Below are 26,913 nucleotides of genomic sequence, written 5' to 3' on the forward strand. Positions count from 1 at the left end.
TCCTTATGCCCTCTCCGATTTGCCTAGAACTCCCATCGGGCTGGCTCACCACTTCCCATTCTCAGATCCAAGGAGCCAATCCCACTGTCTCTAGGACCAAGTCAGTGTTACCAACAAATCTTGTGCACACCTAATGACCAAAGAGGGGTTCATTTCATCTTTCCTTTCATATGAAGTATGCTTTGGTCTCTCCTTTATCCTGCCCCCAACCCTCAATAGTGACAGTAACTGGCATTGCAGGGCTGCAAACTGGCAGACATTAAAGGTAAGCAAAGTAAATTTTCAGATATGTCTTAATCCCAAAATCCTTCCTCCAACCCCGCAGATTAAGCAAATGTCTTATCTTTGTAAAGTCATTAATGCCTTCAGCTTCTCCAACTCTAGACAATAGCTTAAGCATCCCCCGTCGCAAATCATACCTACATCAATTCAATCCATTTTCTGTTAAAGAAGTATCACACTTCCCAGAAACGTTTTTCCCTTTAACTACATACCAAGGCAGAATTAGGAGAAATATAGCTTGATATACTCATTGTCACTGTTCACATCACTCAACAGGGGACAATGGCAACTTGCCAATCAGTTCTGGAGCAGAACGTAAGAAAAGGAATACTCATCATAGCTACATTTTTAAAAACCGGCACCATTGATGACCATAAAACACCTCCTGCTTTTACATGCACAGACTTTGTTACAAAGGAAGGCCTTCACGGACACGCAGAGGCAAAATCTCTCACCTGCTCTGCTTTGCTATGTAATATGGAAAGACCTTTAACTTTTCCTCTCCTTCACTTCCCTCATTTTCTTTTCTATGTAAGGAATACTATGCATCTATTAGAAAATAAGTTAAGGTTAAAACCAAAATCTTTAAACAGTAATACATGTACTCAATGCCAGCAATATCTACAGAATATGGGATGTGATGACTTCTTTGCTTAGCAAGACTAAAACTCTGGCCACAAACATAGCAGGGAAGTTATAAACCCAAGAGGCTAGTCGTACATGAAATAAAAGTATCTAAAGGCTCTAAGTTTTGTCAACCCCGAGTATCTGTTCCATTTTAGATTCCTTTTGAGTGGTAACTGTAAACTTTCAGGAAAAAGTTCTGGGAACATGTTGGGGAAGTATACCAAAGAGCTGTCAGATGAACAGGAAAATTCCTTGACTATTTCAGATGGGACTGGGCAAGTCACTGAAGAAATATTCTGTCTTGGCACCCTGTCCTTTTCCTTATATCTCGGTCATGATGCAAACTTCTGTGTGTATTCATTTATCTTTGGGTTCTACTTCCAGACTCTAAACTCCATAAGAGCAGGGACGATGCCCACCTGGGTCACTACTGCATCCTTAGCACCTAAATCAGTGCTTAGCATATTGAAAACCCTCAACAAAAGGAAGAAAGGAGGAAGGGAAGGACAAAGAGAGGGAAGACTTAAATGAATGAATGAAAGAGAAAACCAGGAGAGTGATGTCACCAAGGTGGCAACACGGTTCATTCTTGACTCCACTTCCTCTCATAAGATGAGCCACTAACAACGATTCATAAACAAGGCACCACTGAGAAACTCAAGAAAGAGAACCCTCCCCCGACAAATCACAGAAGAGAAATGAAGCACAGCTACAAAATTAAGCACTCTCTACTTCCCTTTCGATAATCTCAATGGTTTATTACGGACCAGTCTTCATCCCTTGTCCTAATGTCTTCATCCCTTGTTAATGAATGGCATACTCTGATGAGCAAGGGCCAGTTGACTTCAGAGACTAGGAGTGAGTTCTGCTCTGAAGTGGCCAAGAAGAAGTAGGTGGACAAGTGGACAGGTAAAGGACAAAGCAGTCCCCACAGCCAGAGAGTTAATAGAGACATGGGATTCTTCTGTTCTCTTCTCTCCACCTATACCACTCTTACATTAAGGCTGCTGGTCCAAAGTCCTCAAATTTTTTCCATTTTTACTTGTAGGTGAGGTTGGGGAATTCAAGATCCACTAGAACCAAACACACCTTGCATCATTCCCCTTCCCTGCCTACTCCCTGAACATTCTCTCTCTGGCCAGTGTTCCTTAAGTACCAGGGCCAAGGATAGTGTACCCTTGACCCCTTCCCCAAGTCAGACAGACCAATGTAAAACCATCACTGCTGACTCCTGTCTTCTTTCCTGCAGCCCTGAGGCCTCCCACTTGCTTTGTTGGGCTCCCCCTCCCCTCCTCTGGAGGCAAGGTATTCCTTCTTCCTCAGACTTCATTCTGGGTAGAGGGAAGCCTTTCCCTTGTTTTTTGTTTCCCTGAGGGCCCTCCTCCCCCAGAAATAAATACCTCCCAGAAGATCCTGAAAGTAAAGCTTCCAAACTTCCTTTTACTTACTTCACTCATGCCTGCTCAGCAAAGAAAGTAATTGGTGATAACAGAAGGAAAAGTGGATAGGGGAAGGGAGTGGAGGGGAGGGGAAGGGAGAGAAGAGGAGAGGACAGGAGAGGACAGGAGAGGACAGGAGAGGACAGGAGAGGAGAGGAAAGAAAAACAGTGTAGTGCTCACATCATCTCTCTTTACCCTGACCCCTCCCTAGAGGGCTTGACTCTACCCCCTGCCATGAGGGAAGCACCCTGGGGACAGGTTGGCCTGGTGAATCCCTGGTGAGCTGCTTTTTAGTGGATCAGATACTTACCTGGATGGGCCAGCCCAGAAGCTTAGCAGGAGATGGGGACAGGTAAACACTGGGAAGCCAGAATGAAACAGTACTTCCCAACTGGATCTAACTCCAGCTTTATCAATGATAAACCTGATACTCAACCTCTGTCTCGCTGATTCTTGACTCTATTTTCTCAAATACATTAAGGGCAGGAGAAGTGGGCTTAATTTACTGACTGCACTAAAAGAACAGCAGTCGTGCTATAATTATAGACCACTATTAACAGTCCAAATTATTGAGCCTCTCAAGAAGCTTGGTAATTTTTAAACTAACATATAAGACTTAAAAAAAACATACAATGAGGAAAACACAAGTGGCCCATTATTCCATCACCTGGATTGCTCTTTAAAAAAAATTAAAGCAATGAACATATGTGAAAGTAAAAAACATTTATTTTTTTTAAATTTTTTTTTTTTTAACGTTTATTTATTTTTGAGAAACAGACTGAGACAAAGCGTAAACGGGGGAGGGGCAGAGAGAGAAGGAGACACAGAATCCGAAGCAGGCTCCAGGCTCTGAGCTGTCAGAACACAGCCTGAGGCGGGGCTCAAACTCATGGGCCATTGAGATCATGACCTGAGCCGAAGTCGACGCTCAACCGCTCAACCGACTGAGCCACCCAGGTGCCCCAAGTAAAAAACATTTAAATGGAACACAAAGGGTATAGAAAGTAAAAATTTCTTTTTCCTCACCCCCCATCATTCTCTCCTCCTTCTCCCCCAAATTGTCGACAAGTACTTACACGTATCCTTCTATTTGAAATGGTAGGCATATCAGCATATATAATAGACATTTGTATTTACTCTTTTTTCTCATTTACACAGAAGACAATTGGCTTTTCGTTTTAACAGCCAAGAGAACCCCGTTGCAAAGAGGCTGGGGTTGGGAGACCTGATTCCTTCTAGCTCACTGCTCTATCCCTGCCCACAACCACATTTGCCCCTCCTTTTCTAGGTGTTTGTTTCTGCCACACCTACCCCCACTAACTCCGAGCAAGTGCCTCAGAAGGAACTAAGCCATCTGATAGCTATATAATAAGACGTCTCCTTTGGGGGAAGCTGGGTGGAGGGCGCAAGGGACTCGGTTAGATTTGCAACTCATTGCTGAGTCTACAATTATTTCGAAAATAAAAAATGTTTTTAAAAGGGAAACTAAGTCAGTGCCTGATGGGGAAAGTTACTGTGGAGGAACCCTCAAGCGGGAGGCAGAGGAGGAAGCGACAATGGCCAAGCTCTCTGCTAACAGAATGTGCTGAAGGCCAACACCAGCCCTTAGCCCCTGCTGCCCACGTGGTGCCTGCTGGCCAGGCCTGCAGATGAGCCAGCTTTTTAAATGTCTTAGGACTGGTTTGATTTTCCTTAAAAAAACAAAACAATGCTTTCCAATAAAGCTATTTGTCGTGAACTTAGAAATGTTACCACTAGATCTGGAGCATGTTGTGGGTTTTTTTTTTTTAAATAGTTGAGCGTATTTCTATCCTCTTTTAAAAACTCAAAACTAAACCCTAAAAGTATATAAATATTTAATTTTGTAGAGAAAGGTATGGTTCTCCAGATGGGGAGCCCGTCCAATTCATGATCTCAAGCATTTTATGGCCCCACTTCCCTGCAAATCACACTGATGGCAAAAACCCAGCTGCATAGTCAAGTGTTTTGCCACATTCCTGACCCCGGAATCAGATTTCTCATGCGGGAGGTTGTGCCAAAGGGGTGTCCTGACAAATCCCTACAGAGGTGGAGTGAGAGGCTGACATTCTGGCCCTCTTCGTCTCCACTTTACGTTGAAGGTCTGGAGCTTCAGCAAACTGGAAGCTGAGAGCCTCAGGGGCCCCATCCCAGTCTACCTACACCGAGGGAGGAACCATATCTGCCATCGGACCCAGCAGACAGAGCAAGAGCGGCCCGTGCCGAGCCACCACACAGGCTGGTCCCCAGGGCCATCCCAGGTGCAAACTTCCATCCGCTTCTAATGGATATAGAAAGACAGAGCCACTCAAGCCCGAAAGAGAGAGAGGCTAAAACCCTGGTGGCTCCTCATCGACAGAGGAGGTGTGCTCCCATTTCCACCAGTGCTCCAGGTGAGGCAGTCTGCGACTGGACCTTTGGACCCGACACTGGCCTCCTAAGTCCTCATCAGTATGGCACCTGTCTTAAGTAGCTTGGAGATCTGAGCATCCTTAGTGGAGTCGGTGTGGCCCTCACGTCGTAGAGATCAACCTCCCTTTTTATCTATAGTTACCTCCTATGAGGAGCATACTGTCACTCCAATCCCTATGTAACGTAAGCTGGGTTTCCCTGGAAGTCAAGCTAAGAGGTCACGGTAAGTCTAGGACTTCCTACCCAGGTAAGTCCCCATCCTCTTATCATCTATCAACATGTGACAGTACATTGTTAATGAGTCACACAGTCTTCCACTTTCAGAAGCAAACTGTCCCCAGAATTCTTACTTCTACACAAACCCCAAACTTCCTTCATCTCTGGGTACAAACGCACGCACACACACACACACACACACACACGCACACACACACACACACACACACACACACACACGCACACAACTGTTTTGTGAATGGTAAAATACTTTAATCTTTAAAAATTTATCTTAAAAATTAACTCAAATGTGTCATCTTTATCCAGAAGTTTTGACATACTATCGACTATAAACTAAGTTTACTTTTTCAAAATTTATGTGAAAAGCCAACACACACACACACACACACACACACACACACACAAAGTAGAAAGTTTTGTGTCCCTGCTTTTAGACAGCCAGTAGGAAAATTCTTTCAAAGTGCCATGAGTAAGGCACAAATAACAGCCCTATTTGAGCCAATAAGAAGCAACTATATCCCTGCTCAGAAAACTGAACAGAAATCCTAAGGAGGAAGAAAGCAAACAAGAAGTGCTAGTCCAAGGCTTGAAACAAAAGCCTTCCCTGCCGAAGAAGAGAAAATAATAACACCGTATGGCATGTGACAGTTTACAAGTCACTTTCACATCCATGTATCATTTGATTATAACAATCCTATTATTATAATCCCCATATTGCAGATGGGAAAATGCAACTTTGCAATTTGCCCTGGTTTATACTTACAAAGTCAGGACAAAATTCCAGGTTTTCTGACTCCAAATCCCTTGACTTTCCTACCACACTAGGATTTCTCAAACTCCATTTGCATTCTACCTTTCTGTATTTTTACCAAAACAGCGTTCCATCTGTACAACCATTTCCCTATCGTTTTCTTTTTTCATTGCCTCACTAAGGCATTATGCATGCATTAAGGCTACATGTATTTTTAAATACTTGTCCTGTAAATGTCCGTCCATAAAAGCTAACCATAAAATTAAAAACAAGAGAAGCAAAATGATAGTAACTTTTAGCTAGGTGTTCGCCTGCCAATAGTTCTGGGTCTGAGATCTGTTCTCTTTTTTGTGAGAAGAAGAAGAAGGAGAAGGAGATGGGAAGGAGAAGAAGAAAAGGAGGAGAAGAAGGAGGGAGATGGAGGAGGGAGGGGAGGGCAGGAAAGAGAGAAAGAGAAAGTGAGAATGCAAGAAAAGGAAAAGAGAAGATGGAGGCGGAAAAAAAGGAAAGATTATCAAGCCTTTGTTGTTAAAAACATACCACTACAAAGCTGAGTCTTTCTCCTTGAGTTGGTCATGGGACTGGAAGGAAAAAAAAAACTGAAAAGGGGAAAAGATTACCTTCCGTGGTGATTCCTTGTTATTTAACAGTGTTCTTGAAGCTCAAGAAGTGCAGCCAGCCCTTTAAGAGGCATGGTCTTCAGCTGTGCTGCACCATGCATTGCGTTAACATGGGAATGCATTTAAAATATTGAAAAGGGACTCACAATTCTTGAAGGCCCAATACTGGCTTGGACTTACCTAACGATCTCTAAGGCTCGGACAGGTTATCTGCAAATTGAGGAGGAGAGAGAGGAATTGCAATCAGGTGTCCCATGGTCCTCAAATTCTAATATTTGTAAAATCCTAGTCTCTATGAATAAGGAGCACAAAAAGGAGATCATGGGGGCAAAAGCAGGAGGAGAAGTAGGCAGACACATCTTGGGTAGAAAGACAAAGGTTTTTCTGCATTCTGCTTCTCTTTCATGGAAAGCTGTGTCAGAACATTTTAAGTTCACATAACGTCTACATTTTTCTTTCTTTCCTTCTTTCTTTCTCTCTCTCTTTCTCTCCTTCCTTCCTTCTTCCTCTCTCTCTTTCCTTCCTTCCTAGAAATATTTTTTCAGAAATGTTTTAATGGTAGCTAATTCACACAGGAAGGTAAATAGTTATTAGGTTAAAAGTAATGAATATATATATATGAACAAGATAATGACCCTCGACCTTTACTTAGCACTCAGAAATTTTTAAAAAGGAAAAGGAACTGGAGATTGGAGAAAAGGAGGAGAAACCCCCAGCATCAAGTAATTGAAAGGAATGGCTTTTTTAAACAGAAAAAGAATGACCCTGAAAATCACCATCTGGTCAACCTAAGTGATATCCTTACTAATATAAGGGAGCCACTATAACATAATATATTTTTTTAAATACCTTTAATGTAGAACAGCATCCTGAAAGCATTAGAAAATGAAGGCCAAGTGCCTTGCTGGCAGTATTTGCGTGCCAAGGGTAGGAAGAAAGCAAATTACTGGATTCTCAGGAAAGTACTTTATTATAATGCCCTGGGGTTCTTCACACAAAAAGCATCACTTCCTCAGTGAAACAAGTCGTCTAAAATCCACCTCAACAACAACAACAAAAAAATCAGCCGTTAAAGCAGTCAATAGGATTCTGTACAACATGTCTCTATGTCAGACTAAGAAACCTCAGAACTGGCTATATGTTTTTCTTCCACAAAAGGAGTTTTTCCCACCACTGACCCATCGGGTCTCTGGGAGTGACAAAAGAAACAGTCATTTGGTAAGGAGGGCTATCTGACCAAAAAATATGTTTAGTTCGGATTGTCCCTTTTGCTCTCACTTAGACCAAGGGGAGGCTGCACGCTCAGGAAGCTCCGTTTCCAAATTGGAATGAACATGCTCTGGAGCAACTGCTCGGTGCAGGCAGGGAGAGGGGTAAACCAGATGGTCTTCTCCATCCCAGATTTTGAAGATCTACAACAGAACCTGGATGACTCGGAGAAATTCAGATGCAATTTGGAAGCTGCTTTATAAGACAGAATCCTAAACAAAGGCACTCAACAAGGCAAAGAAGTCTAAGATGCAATGAAAATGGGTTCTGGGCAAGAGCAGAAAGCCAACCGGTTTGACACTGGGCGGAGCGGGGGAATAAAGGTTGTCCCCCAGTCATAGCATTTTGGAGGGGAAGGTGCCTTCAAGAGCTGCCAGTCTAAGGGTCACAAATCCAGACGCATGCTCACCAGGTCAGAGATCAGAAAGGAAGCTAGGTAGAAATAATCGGTACAAGGTTAATTGAAGAGTGCCTGATCTGTCTAAAAGCATTCAAACTAAAAAGAAAATTGAAATAGGTGTGCTGGTCAAATAAAACACCTCTTCAAGCCAGTTCAACCTAGAAGCTTCCTGCTTGTATCACTGATAATCTAACTTTCCCTAGCTCTACCCCATGGTGTAACGCACAAGGAAACATACTAACACCTAAGGACCAGAGGGGTCACAACATTTGATGACAAGCGCAAAACACTGGGTATATGTGAGCCAAAATGGCAGGATTATGTTGCAGACTAAAATGACGTTAAATAGAAAAAAACTAAATGATATTAAAGCAAAAATCTTCTGCATGTCTTGGGTTTGGATATACTAAGTTCACATGAAAACAAATTACCATCCAGTTAAACACAAAGCTACTGAGAAGCGGGGGAGGATGTATGCAGAGAGAGGCTGTACGAAACAACACCTAAGCAACCAGAGACTCAGGTAGTTAAATCTGTAGTTAGATTTGTCACAATGGACCTGGATTAGCGGCAAATGGAGCTCTGACTTCCATGTTCCAGGCAGAAAAAGTGGGGTACTTAGAATCCTTACATCTTGTTTTTAAAAATATTTTTCTAAGTTACATGTTCAAGGTTCCTTCGAAATACGTCTCAAAGAGCAATATAAGAAAATTCCTATCCATTCCTGGTATTGGCTAATGTATATTTTTACAAGATTGGATAAATGTGGGACTTTTAAAAATGTTCATTTATTTTGAGAGTGAGAGAGAGAGAGAGAGAGAGAGAGAGAGAAAGGAGAGGGGCAGAGAGAGGGAGAGAGAGAATCCCAAAGCAGGCTCCACGCTGTCAGCACAGAGCCCCACATGGAGCTGAACCTTACAACCATGAGATCATGACTTGAACCAAAATCAAGAGTCAGACGCTTAACCAACTGAGCCACCCAGGCGATCCACTTGAGAACTTTTTTAAAAGTGAAATGCCAGGAAAAAGATCTCATGGATATAGTAAGTCGTATGAAGTCTTCCCAGGAAATCTATGAAGTGGGGAGAAGGATGAGAACATTTTCTCTCGAGACAGCCGGAAGCAGACTAGACAAAGAACTGGAAATGTTCTTTCAAGGAGCCCCCCTCCTGCCAACCAACGGGACCTTCCTTCTCTGGCTTCTACGTATCTGAGAAAACACAAATGTACACACTCCACAGAAGGAGGGAAGGCAGTCTGCACACAGAGCTGGCATCCCTGAAATGAATCTCTCCATAGGTGCTGGGCTAAACCTTCAGTATGAGGAAATAATCTTGGCGTTTTATAGCAGCATGTGCATGATTCTTCCCCCTCCCCCATAAAACTCCCAACACGAACAACCACATCAAATTATTGCTTTTCAGAGGCCAATTCAAAAACGCCCCACTTTATCACAGAAAGAATATTCCTTGTGTATGTGAGTGCTTCCATTATGTCTTATTTGAAGGAGGAAAATGAAATAAAAATCCTATCTGAGATATTTATAGATCTCATAAAACCTGATTCACTCTCATAAGCTGCTGTAAGCTCAGTCATCAGGTAAGGCAGAAATGGCAGGTGTAGTAACCAGCACTGTATTATGTTATATATGCCTAATTCTGGCTCTTAAAACATAACCACATGCTGGAAAAACTTAAGAGAAGTAAGTCCTAAGTAAGACTGGAGAGAAAGAAAGGGGAATGGCTTTGGCACATGCATGAGTGGGCCAGCCCATCATGTAGGCCCCCGGTCAGGCCAGTCCTGCCCCAGGTCTAAGTATAAGAGACTTCACAAGAGCTTCCCCTGTGGGATGGATGAAGGAATGCCATGCCCGATGCCCAGCCCTCACTCTCGCCCTGCCTTCCACCATTCACCTTTCCCTAGCCATTCCGGTGATACCATTTAGAGAAAAGAGCATCGTGTCGCTTTGCACTGTAATTGGGGAGAGGGAGGATGGTTGAAAATGGAGAAGGAAAGGGAATTTGTTAAGTGGATGCTACATGCCAGACCGTGGGCCAGAGAGCCAACGTGCCTGCCCTTACATGGGCATTATTAACTCCATTCCACAGACGCCAGAATGAGGCTCAGAGACGCTGTCTCAAGGTTTCAGCTCTGCCTTATTCCAACACCTCCGTGTAATTTGGCTACCACCAAACACTGTGACCTCAAGGAGATGTAGCACAATCCAGTCCTCTTAGAGATGACAAAACCAAGCCCCAGAAAGAAGCCATACCAGAGAACGGTTCAAATCCATACAGGTCCATTGGTTGCCAGGCCATCGTCTTTAGCTTCTGCCCTGGTGTCTCCTATCTAATCAAGAGTCTGCATAAATGTTAAAAATTCAGAGTGTCGAGCAGACTGCCTGAGTTTGGATCCTGGCTCAATCGCTTCCAAGCCACTTAATACCTCCAACCTCGAGGTCTCCCTCCGTAAAATGGAGATACACAGAATCTGTATCTCACAGGGTTGGAAGGACTAAATGAAATGCTGCAGATAAGGTGCTCCAGTGAGATCATCCGCAGGAATGAAGATGTTAGACATATATTAGATATTATTGTAATGCTTACTTGGCGATAGGAAGAGTCACCGAGTGGAAAGAGGGAAGAGGAAAACGTGTTCCACCACTGGTCTTGCAACTCATTTACTTCGCAGCCACAAGAAGACAACTTGCTCAATCTTCCTCTGCTTCCATTTTCCCACCTCTGAACGGGAAGTTCTGTAATATCTGCCCGCTCCTTGGCCACAGGAGGAACGTGCTAACGACAAGAGACCATGAGCAAAACACCCTGATACCTTCTGAACAAAAGCTTAATACAGATGTTTGTTAGACGCTCAAAAGCAGTGAGAAAATCCCCATCACAGAGGAAATTATGTCCTGGTCCATACTGAACACTGAGTGAGAGAGGCAAATGCACAGGTGGGGGCTGAACAATCTTAAGAACACAGAAGTGAACCCAACGACTCAATTTGACACGGAGCAGCATCCCCAGGGGCTTACGGGAGAATCAGCTCCACACGGGGCCTCTTCCCAGAAGACATCTTCTATCACCATACGCAGGGACTGTGCTCTGTTATCGGGATCTATGGTGGCCATATGAACAAACATCAAAAGCTCAAAAGGTATGGGACGGGGGCAATCTATTTCTACTCCTTTGCGCGCTAACAAATGTGCCGCCTCTCCAAAAATAAGAGCCAGCACCGTGAGCACTCCGTTGCATTCCTGCTACCCGAGCTCCGGAAGATGAGCCCATGGAGCGGGGTCAGGAACAGGCAGGCACTCCCTTGCACAGCAACTGCTCCACAGCTAATTGCCGTTTTCACAGCTGGGTTGAGCTTTCCAAAAGGCATCCTTCAACCCTAAGCTCTGAGCTCCTCTCATGATGTTCTTTCTCCCCAACCCGTACCCCCATCAAAGGCAGTTTATAGATAAAAGGATGTAGCTACAGTACATACATTTTTGCAAACATCACAGTGTGAAACAGAGGCACTTCTAAGGCTTCTTTGTGAAGATCACCACATGCCACGGTCATTACCACAAGAGCTAAGCCTTCCACGGACAAGGAGGCAGCCTCCTTGCCTGGATGTCCTCCGTGGCAATTTTTCCACAGTTTATTTTTGCTCCTCTTACTAGAGACATGGGCCCTTTGAAATCCTTTATAAACAGAATCTACTTCCAAACAGTGAGGTCAGTAAGAAATATGGGGAGCTGCTTCCTAACGTCTATCTGGCATCATCCAACAGATGTTCATGCATGCATCCATCCCTGTGAAACCACAGAGCAGGCTGAGGTAAGTGGAAAATCATGGTCAAGGGCCTGCCGCGAATGAATTATTTGAAGTACGGCATGGCGGCAGTTGAACGCCCAACACCACAAAGGTACCAGAAACGGAGTTTGACCAGGTTAAGTAAACCTGTAGAGGGTCACAGGAATGTGAGCCAAATGGGACCACGCTTGACACTTTAAGGTGAGGGAAAGCAAAACAAGAAGGATGAAACAACGCTTGGGCAGTCGCTATTAACCAGTGAGCTGGATGAAGTGCATCCACCGGCACTGTCCTGCTTTATTCTATACCTCTGTTACACTTGGACTCCAAGTTACACAAGAAATCAGGTATTTCCATATAAGCAGCAGGCACCGACGACTCTGATACACCTGATATTAACTCTCTAAAGCTTAATGGCTCAAAGCCTTGGCTACCTATTGGAATCACCTGGAAGCTTAAAAACCAGCAACAACAACAACAAAAACAACCATGCCTGGCTTCCGCTCAAAGGGATACTGACTTAATTCGTCTGGGGTGTACCCATGATTGAGAACTATTTGCTGCAGACATAGTCAAATGTTAACTCCTGTCATATCATAATCGCTACATATGTATTGAATGCCTACTGTGTGCAAAGCTCTCTATGAACCTGAAGGGTTACATATTAAAAGTTTATTGGCAGTGCACCTGGGTGACTCAGTCAGTTAAGCATCTGACTTTTGGTTTTGGCTCAGGTCACGATCTCCTTTTTCATGAGTTCGAGCTCCACATCGGGCTCTGCCCTGACAGTGGGGAGCCTGCTTGGGATTCTCTCTCTCTCTCTCTCTCTCTCTCTCTCTCCCTCTCTTTCTCTCTCTCTCAAAATAAATAAATAAACCTTAAAAAAAGTTTACTATCAAAATTATAATCAAGGCATCAACTCTGCTCTAAAATATACCACCTCATTGGAAAACTAAGTCAGCGGGAAAAAAGAAAAGAAAAAGAAAGGAAAATTGTACTATAAGACAAAACTAAAAAGCATCATGAAAAATTAAAAAGCTCTACACAAGAGCGTACAAATAGTAGCAATCACTATCGGCCAAGGGAAGGGAAAGGAGTGTCCTGGAAGATGTGGCAACCATCTGAAACTTAAAGGATGGGTAGAATTTGGACAAACAGAATCAGAAGGGAAGAGGGAGGAAGAAGGAAAAGGCTAAAGGAAATGACAGAAATAAAGACAGAAGCAGGAAAGGCACAGTCATCCAGTTTGGATGGCATTTACTGCACTCAAGAGGGGGAAATGTGACTATTACCCAGGCCGGGAACTGGAACATCTTAGAATATCCTAAGTCCTTAAAGTTTGGCCTCATCCTATGTGCAAGAGAGAAAAAGCCATCGACAGCTTGAAAACATGGTGATGGAGGTAGAAAGTCAGTCCAGGGGAAGTGCAAGGGGCTGCTCTGGGGCAATGGCAGAGGGAGCAGGAAGTTGAAGAGCACGGTGTAGTATGTCAGGGGCCAAATCAGTGGGATTTTCCACCTGATTGGATTCAAGGGAAGAGAGGAGCCAAAGATGACTAGAGCTTTCAAACCTAGACCACAAAAAAGAAGGTCATCTCAAAAAAGAAACTGGGCAGCCAGGAAGAGGGGAAAAGAAGTTGCTGAGTTCAAGCTTTGGAACACATTCAACTGGGATGATCCTGGGACAACCCCTAAGGGCTTTATGGTCAGTCCCATGTTTTCAATCCAAAAGTGGGGCCTGAAATTCAAGAACATATCTGGAGTTGGAGATGGAGGTCACAGCTTTGAGAAAATAAAGAAGTCCCCTTTAGAGAGGAAACTGCGACTTCTAACATCAGTGAGATGCGTTCCCACAGACAGTATCCCAAGATTGGGTTGAGAAGGGAAAAAATCATCAGGCACAGGGGCAAAGAGCACCCTTCATTTCCTTTGCTCAGGATGGCCATGTGGAATCAAGCCTGCTTCATCCACCAGCCCCAAAAGGACATTCTGAAAGGTCACAGAAGTTGACTTTCTTCCCAACTGCTTATCCCAATATGGAGTATTTTGCTGTTGTTGTTGTTTAAATTTGTAGAACATTACAACCTCACTGCCCATCCAACCTGCTCTAGAAACTTAGAAACACTTCATATTTTTTTTTCCTGAATTGGCACATGATTGCTGTTACAGTTTTGTTCAGTCCCTTTGTTGGCCTGGTGTCAGCGACAAAGCCATTGAACATTCGATGCTTTTGACATAAAACCCCAGTTCTATGGTCCATCCAACCCCCCTACTGCCTACATCCTACACCCTCCTTACTCCCACTCTACGTGTTATCATTTAAGTGACAGTCCTTTTGTAAACAAACCTACACATATAATTGGGGGCTTTTGTTCGTTTTCTTCAGGACAGTGTACATTTTCCAGGTTAGCACACATTATTAAAAGTGGAAAAGGGATTAAATCATACACATAAGCCTTAGCCAAGAAAACCAAGAGCTTGGTTTAGGCCCCAGATAATTCCAAAATTCCATGTACTAGTCCTGTTCTAAGTAAAAAGGGCATTTTCTTGTTCCCTTAAAGGGGAGAGAGGAAAAGAGAGAGGAAGAAAAAATGAGAAGTGACTCAAATTATATTCAGACAGTGTAACAAAAAGCAAGCAAACTGATGTGGGCATCCAAAAGGGTCCTGAGCCCTGGAACCACCAGCGCTGTTAACCACAGGTGTATGACCTTGGAGGGTTCAATGCCTCATCTGCTTTAACAACCACTTGGTCCAACACTACAGTCTTTGAACTGAAGAAACCAAGACCCTTTTCAGGATTTGAAATTCCAAGATTCTATGTTCCTAGGTTTGGTACGAGGCCTGGGGCCTGACTTTCAATATGGACCCTCAGGGAATGTCAATAAACCCAAATTCAGAAATAGATATCGCATGTGGCTCTACATTAATTATTTTAATTACCTCTAATCATTTCCGAATGACACAGACATGGATGCTGTTTCCTGGCCATTATGGACATGTGTATTCACACTGTATACTCATCTGTCCTACAAGGGCCACCAGCCCCGACAGGCCATTAGCTAAAAGAGCAACAGGAAGTAGTAAATCTAAGGCACACGTTATGAACAAGGTTGTAGCAAAGTGGGGAAACACAGATAGGCATAGGGCAGTACTCAAAAACTCACAAGACTTACAATTTCTTTTTCTGGCAGTTATGTTCTGATTCTGTACTACTGAATTTTGAACATGTTGACTTTCCCCTACCGGGAGTCCAGCTTAGAGGGCAGATATGTAGTAAAAAGTACCTGCAGTGTAACCTTCACTCACAAGCTTATATCCAAGTCAACTCTGCATCACCCCAAGAGTCTCTTTGCACCTAACCAGCATTAAGAAAGGACTAAGTCTTTACTGTGACATATTTTCCATATTTTAATATAAATAAAGAGAATCTCACAAGGTGTGACCGACTTCATTCACCAGCTCAATCAGGAACGGTATCGCCATGAAATCAGAAGTCACCCACACCTCAAGCAGGCTGATACTGGACCCCTAACCAAGACTGCTGCGGACTCTTGGCTGTGATACCAACGTTACGACGCATGTGATGGCGAGGACAGCTAGAAGCTGCTCTATTGCAGGGAGAAATGGACACAACACCCTTAGCAGGACGCTTAGCAAGTTCTCCGGCACGCCAAAATACCAAGGGAGGAAAACAAAAAGGAGTCAAGATGGTAGAAATAACCCTCCAAATGAGCAGCAACAGATAAAGGCAAGGAAGGGGAAGGAACACGATCATGACCGTGTTTAAGTGAAAGCATATCCTGGTAAAGGCAATGCTTCATTTATTTGGGGAACTCTTACACTAAATTGGGAAAGGACAGTTTCTCAGGTGGATGCTCTAGGGCGAGCACACGATGTAACAGGGTAGAGGGGTGTTTCTTAAGTTGCCCACGTTACATGAAATGCTCATGATTAGGTACTGCAAATCGTTCCACGGATTTTAAGCTATTAGTAGTTGTAGAGCTTCCTAATCTCTGTACTTGTTAAGATTCAGCAGTTTGGGTTAAAATGTTTCTACTTGTTTATGCTAAGTAAGCATTCAGATGATTCAGGAAAACAAAGGGATTTCTTTGCAGAGACCAAATTTCCACCCCTCACTCTCCTGGCACCACTCAGGTTAAATCGGGGAGCTGTCCTAAACTTTCAGCAAATCCTAATTCCAACATACATGCTAACTGACGTACTGAGTGAACAGAATCACAGAGTAGTCTGCGTTCACCAGTCACAGGGTCCAGCATAGAAGATAAAGAACTCCTTGCCCACTACTACAAACTGCAGAGATAGGGGGCGTCAGCCATTCGATCAACACGAGCCAGTTGGGGCTGGCCAGAGTAAACTGTATTTTCCTTTGCCCCACGGGCACAGAGTGATTAAAGAAGACTGCAATGCCTTCTTGGACTCAAAAAGTTAAAATACAGGAATTCTCCGAAGGGAGAAGAATCTGAAGATTTATAAGAGTGGCTACTAAAAGCCCCATTAGGACCCTCTCTAAACTAGTCCCATTTAAGTGGAGAGGCAAAGAGCCCCCACTGGCATTTATATTTAAAATGGGCTGGAAGAGAGGAAGAACCCACATCTGAACACTGAAGGTCTCTGACATACCCACACATAAATCATTTCAGGGTGAGGCTGTCACAGTGCATCTTCTGCTCTGCCCTTTAAATGGACTGGACCCCAACATCACATTCTCCTCAGGGTAGGGGGGGGGTGGTGGGAGTTGCATGGAGAACAAAGAAGTCACCATTTCCTTTATCCCCCCACGGAAGACAGATGTAATGAGAGTATCTGCAGTGTAGCATCCACTCCCTTTAACATACTAAACTACAAACAGGTAGATGGAATGATCGTGTTCGTGACCCCTAAATCGACACAAAGATGTCTCCATTAAAAAGAACATGGAAAGAATCTATTAAAGAAAGGCTAAGTGTGTGATTGATTGCATACACATGTGCTTTCATTTGTAAAGCTACATTTACTTAGTGACTGCATCCTTATGAAGAACATCTGAATTACAGGACAGTTTTCTTTTCCTTTTTTTTTTTTTTTTCATCTCCCAAGTCATTATTTCAAATTAAAAAAAAAAATAGATTGATGGTAACTAAAGAGCACCCACATAACATACAAAAAGGCAAAAAAGCCAGCTAGTTTATCCTTTCAGTGTGGTTAGCTAGGCTCCTTTGTGTCTACAAATTTCCCTGGGTGGTGCTGTTGCCAAGAAATTCTAATTCATGACAAGGTTTTCTGCAAATTGGGGACAGAGGCAAACCTACAGATGCAGGGACCCTACAGTTTGCTTTGTCTTTCCGGCTGAGACAGCACCTGGCCGCTCAGGCCTGTAGAAGGCAGTGCACAGGCCAGGGCACCAAAAAGAGGAAGCAGCAATGTAGCTCAGAGAACAAATCCCATCCCTGGTATCATGAGGCTGTTCTTGGAAGGCAACCATTTTTGTAGGTTGTCCCCTAGAGATGCCTCGTATCAAAAGCCCTTGTAACAAGCGTTACAGGGTGCCTGAAACCAAGATGAAATTGCAGTGTTATGGGGACACTTTAGTTCTTACTAAAGTGCCATTAGTTTAAAACAATGGGGGGATGGGGGGAGGAGGGAGGAATGTTCTATGATTTATTTATTTGTTTCCAGTAGCAGTGGAAAATTTTCTCTGAGCAAAAAGGAGGCCTGAAACTGACCCCATCTGCCAATTATGAATCAGCATTAATGACAAGCATAATTCCATAAGAGTTTTCAAGCAAACATACCATGCTCCTCAATGACATGAAGCAAAGCTAAGTGCAAATAACAACTTAGAACTTCATTACTTGACCCGCACTCCTGAAAGAGCAGGCGAGGTATGGAAAATATATCCAGATTCTAAAAGTCTTTGTAGCTTCTCGGAGAAAAATAACCAAGTGTATCATATCAAATCCTTTTTATTTTCCAAGGCAACAGCGGGTCCAGAAAAATCATGATTTCTATTGGCAACAAAACTCATGAATGTGTTTCCTTTTATCCATCAGCAAGTGGTACCCTATACGCTACTCCAGCTTCTGTCCTACCTTTGACTTTTTCCTACTTTTGCTCAGACAGCTCTTGGAAAATTTCCTGCAAGTTTCCAAAGAACTTAAGGCTAGTAGCCTTAAGAGTTGTGCGTCAGCTGAATTCCATAAAATAATAGACCACAGAAGCACAGTGTAATTTACAGTTATATGACAGGCAGAGATGATGTTACTTGGGCCAAGTGCTTAAGTATGCAGTCAGAGCCGGGGAATGGAGAGCTGTTAATGTAGGATGTCCATCTGGGTTTTAAAATTACACCGGCAATGATTTTCAGAGTTGGAGCTGTATGTTGCTATAGACATCACTGCCTGAAAGCCCAATGTCAAAATGACGACCCCTGTGACAGCAGGACCATCCCAAGCTCACTGACGGTTAAGCAGGACGATGATCCCAGACCCCAGTTTAAAATAACATCCCCAAATAGTCCATCTTTAATTTTCAAAGGTACAGATGTTCTTGGGTTTATCATCCAAGCCACTCTTTCTCTACAAACCAAATCAGATTATTAGAATCTCTGTATTTCATTCATCTCAAGGCCAGGTACACTGTTCACTTGCAGAGAACATCTAATAATTGCTCCCCATTTGACCTCCAAAATCTGATTACCCCAGAGCATCAGGAAACTTCCTCCTGCCTGGGGTTCTTTGCAACAACCTTCTTAAGCCATTTTGAGCAAAGGAGTCTCAAAATTTCACCATCTGATGGTTGATTTGGCCCCAGCAGTTGCATATAACCATCCCCCTCTCCTTACACACAGAAGCAGCAAAGGGTGGGGGAGGGGAGGGCCAAGGAGAGGGAGGAAGGAAGAGATGGAGGTTGGAGGTTTTGTCATCAGCATGAACTTAAGAGTCATAGTCACCTTTAAAGAGAGCAGTTGTGACTATAGAGAGCAGGGCAGAAAGGTCCTTGGAGTGATATCTTATTTAGTAGTGCTTCCCCACAAGTTATGTTTCGGCATAGACTAGGAGCATGCTTCTCAAACAGCTTGGCAAAGGGTCTTAAGGTAAGAGTAGTTGCCAGTTGGAGAGGGTTAAGGCAAGAAGTAAGGAGGGAGGTGTGTGTGTGGGGGGGGGGGGGGTGATATTCCTTGGCCTGCGGTAGAAACTAAGCTAGAGGTTCCTTGAAGGAGGTGAGTGGAGACGGGTAGAGAGAGGAGGGGGAAGGAAAAGCAGAGAAGGCTTCTGAGGAAACAATAGACCTAACACATCCCCGAATTATCAAACCAGTGATGCTTCTTTACATATCCAGACTTTCTCCTGGACGCTCTAAACCAGATCTAGAAAAGCAGGTTTCCTCTGGAGCAGCCTTCCCCCGAAGCAGGCTTTACTACTGTGAAAACTTAAACCAAAACAAAGTTGTGTGATTCATCAGGAGGGAACGCCGTAACAAATAAAGCCAACTTTCTTCCCTCCAACACTGCTTAACAGTTAGTCACAAACAAGGGCTGCCTTGGGCAGGCTGACTAAATCAACAGATTCCCTACCCTAACCTGTCTAGACAGTCGTTAATACGCAACCGGTTTGACACCAGTGGGCTGACAATGTGAAATGGAGGCTATTTCGGAAAATGAAATTCTGGCCACATTTTGGCTTAATTAGCATGTGAAATAAAAGGAGGAAAAGATCTATCGAGACCCTTCATGAGACAGTCTCATTAAGGATGGGGGGGGGGGGCGGAGGAAGGATGCACTGAAGAAATGCCTTGCGCTAAAAACGTATGAACTATGTGCGCACTGAGAGACAAAGTCGAGTGTATCTGCCAGCATCCCTGGGCAGCAACATACATGTGGACACAGGGGCCGGTACCTGGAGGAGAACTCACAGCCTCTAACCAGGGGAGAACAGTACTAGTAACAAAGGTACAGTCAGAGGATCGGCTTTGCCCCTCTTCACCCTACACCAAAAGCCAAACCTCACCCGCGAAAGTGGCAACTGTTACTTCCCAGCCTCGAGCTGGCAAATCCCGCTTTGGATCCTGGCAGGAGAAATTCAGCCGTTCATTAGCCTTAACAAGCTGCTGTCATGGAGCGAAGTTACATGAGCAGCCACACACCGAGCCTCTCTCAGTCTTCCCCAAGGGCAGGCTGGTTTCTCCAGGACGGACTGTGCGAGTTCACACGTCCGATGTGCAAACCCAGCCTGTGTTCTTGGACGTTCCATGGGGCACAGTGTAGTATTTTTAAAGGATACCCCAACCCCCCGCCCCCCACCCACCATCTTTCCTGCAGAGTGTCCCTTCAGCAGCTCCTAATCCATGCTGAGAAAACCACTGTTTCCGCAGCAGATCTAGCACTTTCCACTGACCAGCACTTTCTTTATTCCACTTCACAAAGCCCGGTGAACTTGTCACCAGACCCACTTTGCCCTCAGTGGGACGCCTAGCCAACTTGGCATCGGTGCCCTTCAGCATCATAGGAGTTTCTTAACTAGTCCTCTAAGACAAAGTCAGAGGCACGGAAGCACATACCACCCTTTGTCAGAGGTTGTGCTGTCTAACTAGGGAGGGACCCCAAACAAAAAAAGAGAAACAGGGACACATACAGAGGCATCGCACTGGGGAAACCTACAATGCATGGTCAGCGTTAGGTAGATACATCTTCCCGTGCTCCTCCTAGATATCCTGGAATATCTTTTGTCACTGGGCTCCTCTCCCCTCTGCCCACCTTCTCAATCTCAAAATCAAGTTTCTCTCTTGTCTTGACACTGGCTAATTACTGGGAAAACACTCCGCTATGCTCCTACCTCCTGACCCCCATCTGACGGTCGTCAGCACCAGTTGAAAGAACTGAACCCGATTTAAGGTACCAAGCAGGTAGAGCTCGAGCATGTAGGGACGCAGTATCCTGGCATTAATGGCTCATCGAGCCCCAAACCACCTTTCCACCCGGTTCCTCCGAACCCCAGAAGTTACGCAGGTCTGTGCTGGGGACAGTGAGCCCGACAACGTGTGCGCAAGGATGTGTGGTGGTGACTGAAACGCAGGCAGCTCAGACCGGCTGCACAGCTCAGCACGCTAAGGGGTTAGAGGGTGGGTGGAGAGGTAAGCGCAGATGACTGTTTCCGAAAACATTTTAACCAACAAACAGCCAAAAAAGGGTGGGGGGAATAAAACAAACAAACAAAAAATTCAACCCCGAGCCCACACCAACGCAGCCCCTGTGCCTCCGCCGCCACCACACGATTTACACAAGTAATTTAAATCATTCACCTGCTGCCAGGTCTCCTCCAGGGATGGCAAAGCTGAGAAGTAGCCGGTGTCGTGGACAAGTTGTAGCTCCTGGAATATACTATAACTAGCCAACACGTCCATGCTGCTGCTGCCGGGCAAAACGGGAGGAGAAACCCTCCCCCGAACACAGTTGGGTCTGTTTGTTTGTCAGTCTGTCTGGCTCACCCCCCAAGAAGGCAGACATCCAGTGGCCCTTTTGTTTTGTTTTGTTTCAGTCAACTAAAAAGGAAAAAAAAAATCAATGCAGGAGAGAGGAAGAGAGGAGGTGAGAGAGGAGAGAGTGAGTGGGGTGGATGGAGAGAGGCATCCAGCGTGTACAAGTGCAGACCGCTGCCAGGAAAAGGGGACTTCTCCACGGGAGTAACAATTCCCTTCCAGGGCTCTAATCACTCCAGCTCGTGGATCAGGAAGGGGGATGCAAACTCACTGACACGAAGCTGCCATCTATTTCTGCAGCGCTGTTCGCTCCTAATGCAATCTTTGCTCTTTATTTTGGGAGGTTGCATTTTTTTTTTCTCGCGATCGCTTCTCTCCCCCCCCCCCCCCGTCCCTTCCCTCCCCACCCCCCACCCCATCCTTGCTAGTTTGTAGTCTCTCCCCCCTCCTTTTCTCCTCCTCCTGCTCTTCCCCCTCCCCAAACTCCCCCCCTCCGCCTGGCTCTCCGCGCAGCCGTGGGATCTCGGAGGAGGGCGTCCATTAGGCCGCGTGTGACCATGTAAGGTAAACAGGGGGCTCATGAAGTCACTGAGGACCAATGGGGAGCGCGGAGCGGGGTCCGGGGCGGGGCTCGGCTCTGGCGGCGAGCGCGGATTGGCGGGCTGCGGATCTCCCTGCTGCCTTACAAGGCGGTGCGAGGCGAGCTATTTTTAGAGGGCTATATAAGGGGGCTGAGGCGGCCGCGCGGCGGCCGGGGAGCGCGAGCGCGAGGGACGGGGAGGGCCGCGGCGACACTCGCGCCGGCTCCCGGGACGCCGAGGCGGCCGGGCTTGGGCCGCGCGCCGGCCTCCGACCTTCGCTTCGGTGCCTGGCGGAGCCCCGGGCGCCGGGAGCCTGCGCCCCTCGGAGGGGCGGGGTCGCGTGTCGCCTTCCTGGCGGTGACGCGGCCGGTCAGGAGGTGAAAGTCCAGAATGCGGGGTTAGGATGCCTCCTGGAGGAGGAGCGGGGCGGGAGCCCGGCGGAGCTGCCGTCGGGGGGTGGGGGAGGAGGCAGTGACATTTCCCACTCCGCCCGGCTCCGGGACCCGGGGGCGGAGAGCCGCGAGGGAGAGGCGTGCAAAGGGGGGGGGGAGGGGGGGCTCACTAAAAAATAAGCCGAGAAAGAAAGAAAAAGGTCCCCAAAGCCCTTTCACAAATTGCCCACAGGCTGCCAGGGCGCAGGAAGAGGCGCCCGAGGAGGAAGTGGCACACAATGGAACCGAACAAAGGGGAGCGGCGCGGAGGCAACGACCGGCGCCCGCCCCCCGCACGCAGTCCCCGCCCCGGTGCGCGCCGCCAGCCGTCCTCCCCTCGCTGGGACCCCACGCGGGGTCAGCGTCGGGAGGCAGACGCCCAGTTAACGTTGATCGAAAGGGGACATTTCGCGGGAGTGGGAGTCAGAATGGAAGGCGCCCGCACCGACGCGGGGCGCAGGCAGCTTCCGTGTCTCCCTATGTGGCTTAGGGAGAGAGGTGTCTAGCGAGCTGCGGTGGTGAAGAGTCGGAACCGGATCCGGCTCTGGAACTGGCACGTAGAAATATCCAGAGATACTCCTCTCTTAGATGCAAACCCTGCACACGCACGTTTCTAGGGTCGACCAGTTGTTTGCTTGACCTTCCGTGGTCAGTGTGATTCACGTTTCCCTGAAATGTACCATGAGCCAAGCCTACACCTTTGGAACGACTGCAGAATTCGGTACTTCTTCAGATGAGAAACTTAATTTTACTCCTAAGAAAAGAAACCCATCCACCTTAGTCGCCCTTCTCAGCCTTCTCTCCTTCTGACTCTGTGGGACTCCATATCATAATATTTGTAAGATTCTGCTTTATAGAACGAGCATGATTTGAAATTTAGTCCTTGCCAGGGGAAATGAAACAAATTACTGGGCTTGAGGAAAGTCTAATTTATTCGCTTTGTGATGTCTGGAGTTCTGTTGGTTAGACCTACAGCATCCGTTGTAGGAGAATAATTGGCAGAGTTACTGGAGTGTATATAAGACGTGCAAGGATCTTAGTGCATTTAGTATTAGGTATATACACATTAGTAGTGCTAGGGGAATGATGGTACAGAAAGGTTAAACGGCCACATGAATAAGATGATATCATGATAGCACACATATGTGTTAGCACAGGGCATACTTCTCATGAAGGCCTCTCTTTGAAAGGCCAGATGGACCTTTCCCAGAAGTAGAAAACCACTTGGAGCCATCACATCCCAGTTAATGCGTTAACTTGATCCTTATGGTCACTGGTGCTGCTGCTTACTGGCCCTGTGACTGAGCTTCCTAGCTCAGACCCTCTGATTACCCATCTCAGAAATAGAAATAATGGTATCTGCCTCGCCTGGATGTTGGGAAGAATCAAAGTAAGGTTTGCAACTCACCTAGCATAGTATCTGGTGCTATTAGGTAGATGCTAAGTGTTAACCGTCATTATCTCCTGGCTTTGGCTAAGTAGACCAAATAAGATATCTGAACTAATGAGACCCATGGAGGGGTGGTGGGAAGGGACATACCAAAGTCTTAGAGACTAAGAGGAGCGGTATAAGCCCCTTGCCAATTTGTAATAAGTATTACGAGTGTAATGTTCCTATTGTGTGGGGGGATGGGGAAGAGACCATTGAAAAGCCCTGAGGCAGAAAACAAGTCCTCCAGTAAATAGGGGAAGGAAAAGAACTTAGACCCAGGGAAACTCAAGAAGCCAAAGGCAAGGCAAGGCCAAAGCATGTAATTTGATGTCTGAACTCAAGTGAACTTCATTTCTGTTTTGTGCATTACCCTCTTGCCATTTTTGAACAAAATACGACATTCTTGTTAACCTGTGAGTTCAAAGATTATACAGATAGTAGTTAACTAGTTGAACACTTTCAGTATGCCAGGCTGTATGGGCGCACAAACGATTTTTATATGCAGTTCTTCATTTCATCCTCACGACAACCTGACGGAAGTATTTTTGCATCTCCAGCTTTGTAGATGAAAATACACAGGCTTAGAAATAGTTGGTCAAGGTCACACAACTGAGAAGGAACTGAGCAGAGGTTCAAACCCAGGAGCATCCGACTGTCAAGACTTTGCTTTGCCTGGGGGTCTGTGTGCGGTGAAAGACTTACGTTTCTTGTCTTAAGTCAAGATTTGTTTACAAAAATGCTTCAGTGTGGAGAAGGGGGGCTTCCTCTGAGGTTTTTCTCCTTGTAAATATCAACCGTCCAACTTACAGAACTCAACCAAAATCTCACAGTGTCAATCTGAAAGACCTCATTATGACTCTCTTCAAAACTTTATGGAACATTTTAGAATTCATTCTAAGAGATTTGTGCCACAAGGCACCCCTAAAGTCACATTTCAAAACGCTACTTTTTATAGCCTAGAGACCCTAGTTTCACATTGCAAAACGCATACAAAGAATCTGAATGTACAGAATAATCAACAAATTAAGATCACAAGGGAACTTTGGCGGTCAAACAAACCAAAAATAAACATCACCACTCTAAACACCATATATTGAATGCCCTCTCTGGATCAGGCATTTTAGACATGTTCTCATCCGATCTTCACCACGATCTTGTGAGGGAGCTGTCCCTGCTCCATTTTCACAGATGAAGGTATGCAAATTCAGAGGGTACATAATTTGCCCATTTCCATATGTCTGTTAGGTGGTACAAACCGATTCAAATATAGGTCTGATTCCAAGATGACTCCAAAGTCTGTGACCTCTACACACGTTGCCTTAGGAGACACTGATACTACTGCGAATAATATCACCCTTTGGAAGTTATCCCGTAGGAAACACCTAAGAGTAAATAATGTTTGCCTCCCCCGCCCCACAAAACTAAGAATTGAGGACGTTTTATGAACAACATAGTAAAAATTTGATATGTAAATAGACGCAACCAAGACATCAGACTGTTTCTACTAGAAAAGTCTCGTTCGTTAGTATAGGAAGTCCTTATTAGCCATGTGTGATTAGCACTGGTAAAGCCTCCTAAAAATAAATCTACTTAAAGCAGGGGCCAAATCTCAGAGCAGTTGGTGAAAAGTAGACTTCACCTGAAAATAAAACTCGACGTTATTAGAATACGTTTACTCTTTCATTGAACAAAATTTATGTTGTAAGTACCACTATGCTAATTTTAGAATGAATAAACAATAAATCAAGATTACCGTTGGCTTCATTTGTTTTGACCAAACGTGAAGAGCCTTACAACATGCTTTAGTCCATTTTTGACTTTTATGCCATAATCAAAAGGAGGGTCATTTTATTAAAATGTTCGAGGGCTTCATCAGTTTTTCCCAGGATCTCAATTAATTTTGTGATATTCGAAGTATCGTCTTCTCTTCTTTTAAAGCATCAACATAGTCATCATCCCTGTTGATTTTACCTTCAGTTGTCTGTTTAACTTTACAGACCCTCACTTGCTACTTGCTTTACCAATTTCACTTTCACTGACATCACGAAACCTTATACCTTTCGCAAGATTTGCAATTTCACTTCGCAATAGAACTAAATTTATTTGCATTGGATTACAAATGTTTACCACCATGGGGAGTAGAGGAGGGGAGCCTTGTGTTCAAAAGATGTTTGAATGGGGAACTCATTTATAGGTGGCCATGTCATTAATAAATATTTCCACATACCTAGGATTGTTGCTTCCCTTCACAATCCCACTACAATGAAAGAACGTGTGAACTTAGGGAGCATGTTTTGATGATGTCACAGAAAATAAGCATGTCAGGGGAGGTGGAGGTTAGTAAACAAGACTGAGAGACACGGTTTGAATCTGGAAGAAAAAGTATGATCGTATGTGTCATAGAGTGAATGACACAGGTATATACATATAACCAAAGAGTTGTTTCATCCTTGAAAAAAAATGGCACCTTAATCAGGCTCTCATGTCCTGGAAAAAATACTCCTCACCGATAGACATCACCTTCTGTTTTCATTCTGTACTTGCTATCTGCTCATAATTTGGTTTCCCCCTTGTTCTGCCTGCAGGGAAAGAATGTACTGGCTACAACCACAGAAGCCCGGTGCTCATCGTGACAGTTTTGGTTGTTTTGTCAATACGAAGACATTTTAGTTATAATTGTGTTTTCTGGGAGTATAGTTAGCATGGGCTTGGCTCCCTGGATGTGTTCAGTTTTGACACTCTGACATGTTGAGGTTTCTGGACAGGATGAGCTAAAAAAAGGAAGGAAGGAAGGAAGGAAGGAAGGAAGGAAGGAAGGAAGGGAGGGAGGGAGGGAGGGAGGGAGGGAGGGAGGGAGGGAGGGAGGGAAAGGAGAGAGGGAGGAAGGGAGGGAGGAAGGAAGGAAAGAAATCTTGGTCTTAACGAATTAACCAAAAACTCTTGGCAGATAGTTTGCTGATCTCCAGAAAACATGCCAATGTTGCTATTGCTTGTCAGAATTCTTCGGGTATGTTATAGTTTAATAAAAAACAAAATGTTTTTTTTTTTCATGAAATGTTAAAGCCAACCCTGAATGTTGAATTCTTCATTGTATTCGGTCATACAAACAGGATAAAGGTGCATTGCTGGTGATGG

At 45.0% G+C, this 26,913-nt stretch overlaps 1 protein-coding gene across 2 annotated transcripts in view; it reads right to left on the reverse strand.

The window, feature by feature from the left end:
• KLF7 (KLF transcription factor 7) overlaps positions 1-21,882 on the reverse strand; it is an 87,226-nt gene extending 65,344 nt beyond the window's left edge. The window contains exon 1 of one of the 2 annotated variants that reach the window (XM_015085417.3): positions 21,158-21,882. In XM_015085417.3, coding sequence (XP_014940903.1) covers positions 21,158-21,259 — 102 coding nt within the window. In that variant the 5' untranslated portion in view covers positions 21,260-21,882. The remainder of the gene's footprint in view (positions 1-21,157) is intronic. The other variant, XM_053215691.1, reaches the window with a different exon arrangement.
• Positions 21,883-26,913: the final 5,031 nt, after the last annotated feature.

The sequence above is a fragment of the Acinonyx jubatus genome, chromosome C1, assembly GCF_027475565.1.
Source record: "Acinonyx jubatus isolate Ajub_Pintada_27869175 chromosome C1, VMU_Ajub_asm_v1.0, whole genome shotgun sequence".
Lineage (NCBI taxonomy): Eukaryota > Metazoa > Chordata > Mammalia > Carnivora > Felidae > Acinonyx > Acinonyx jubatus.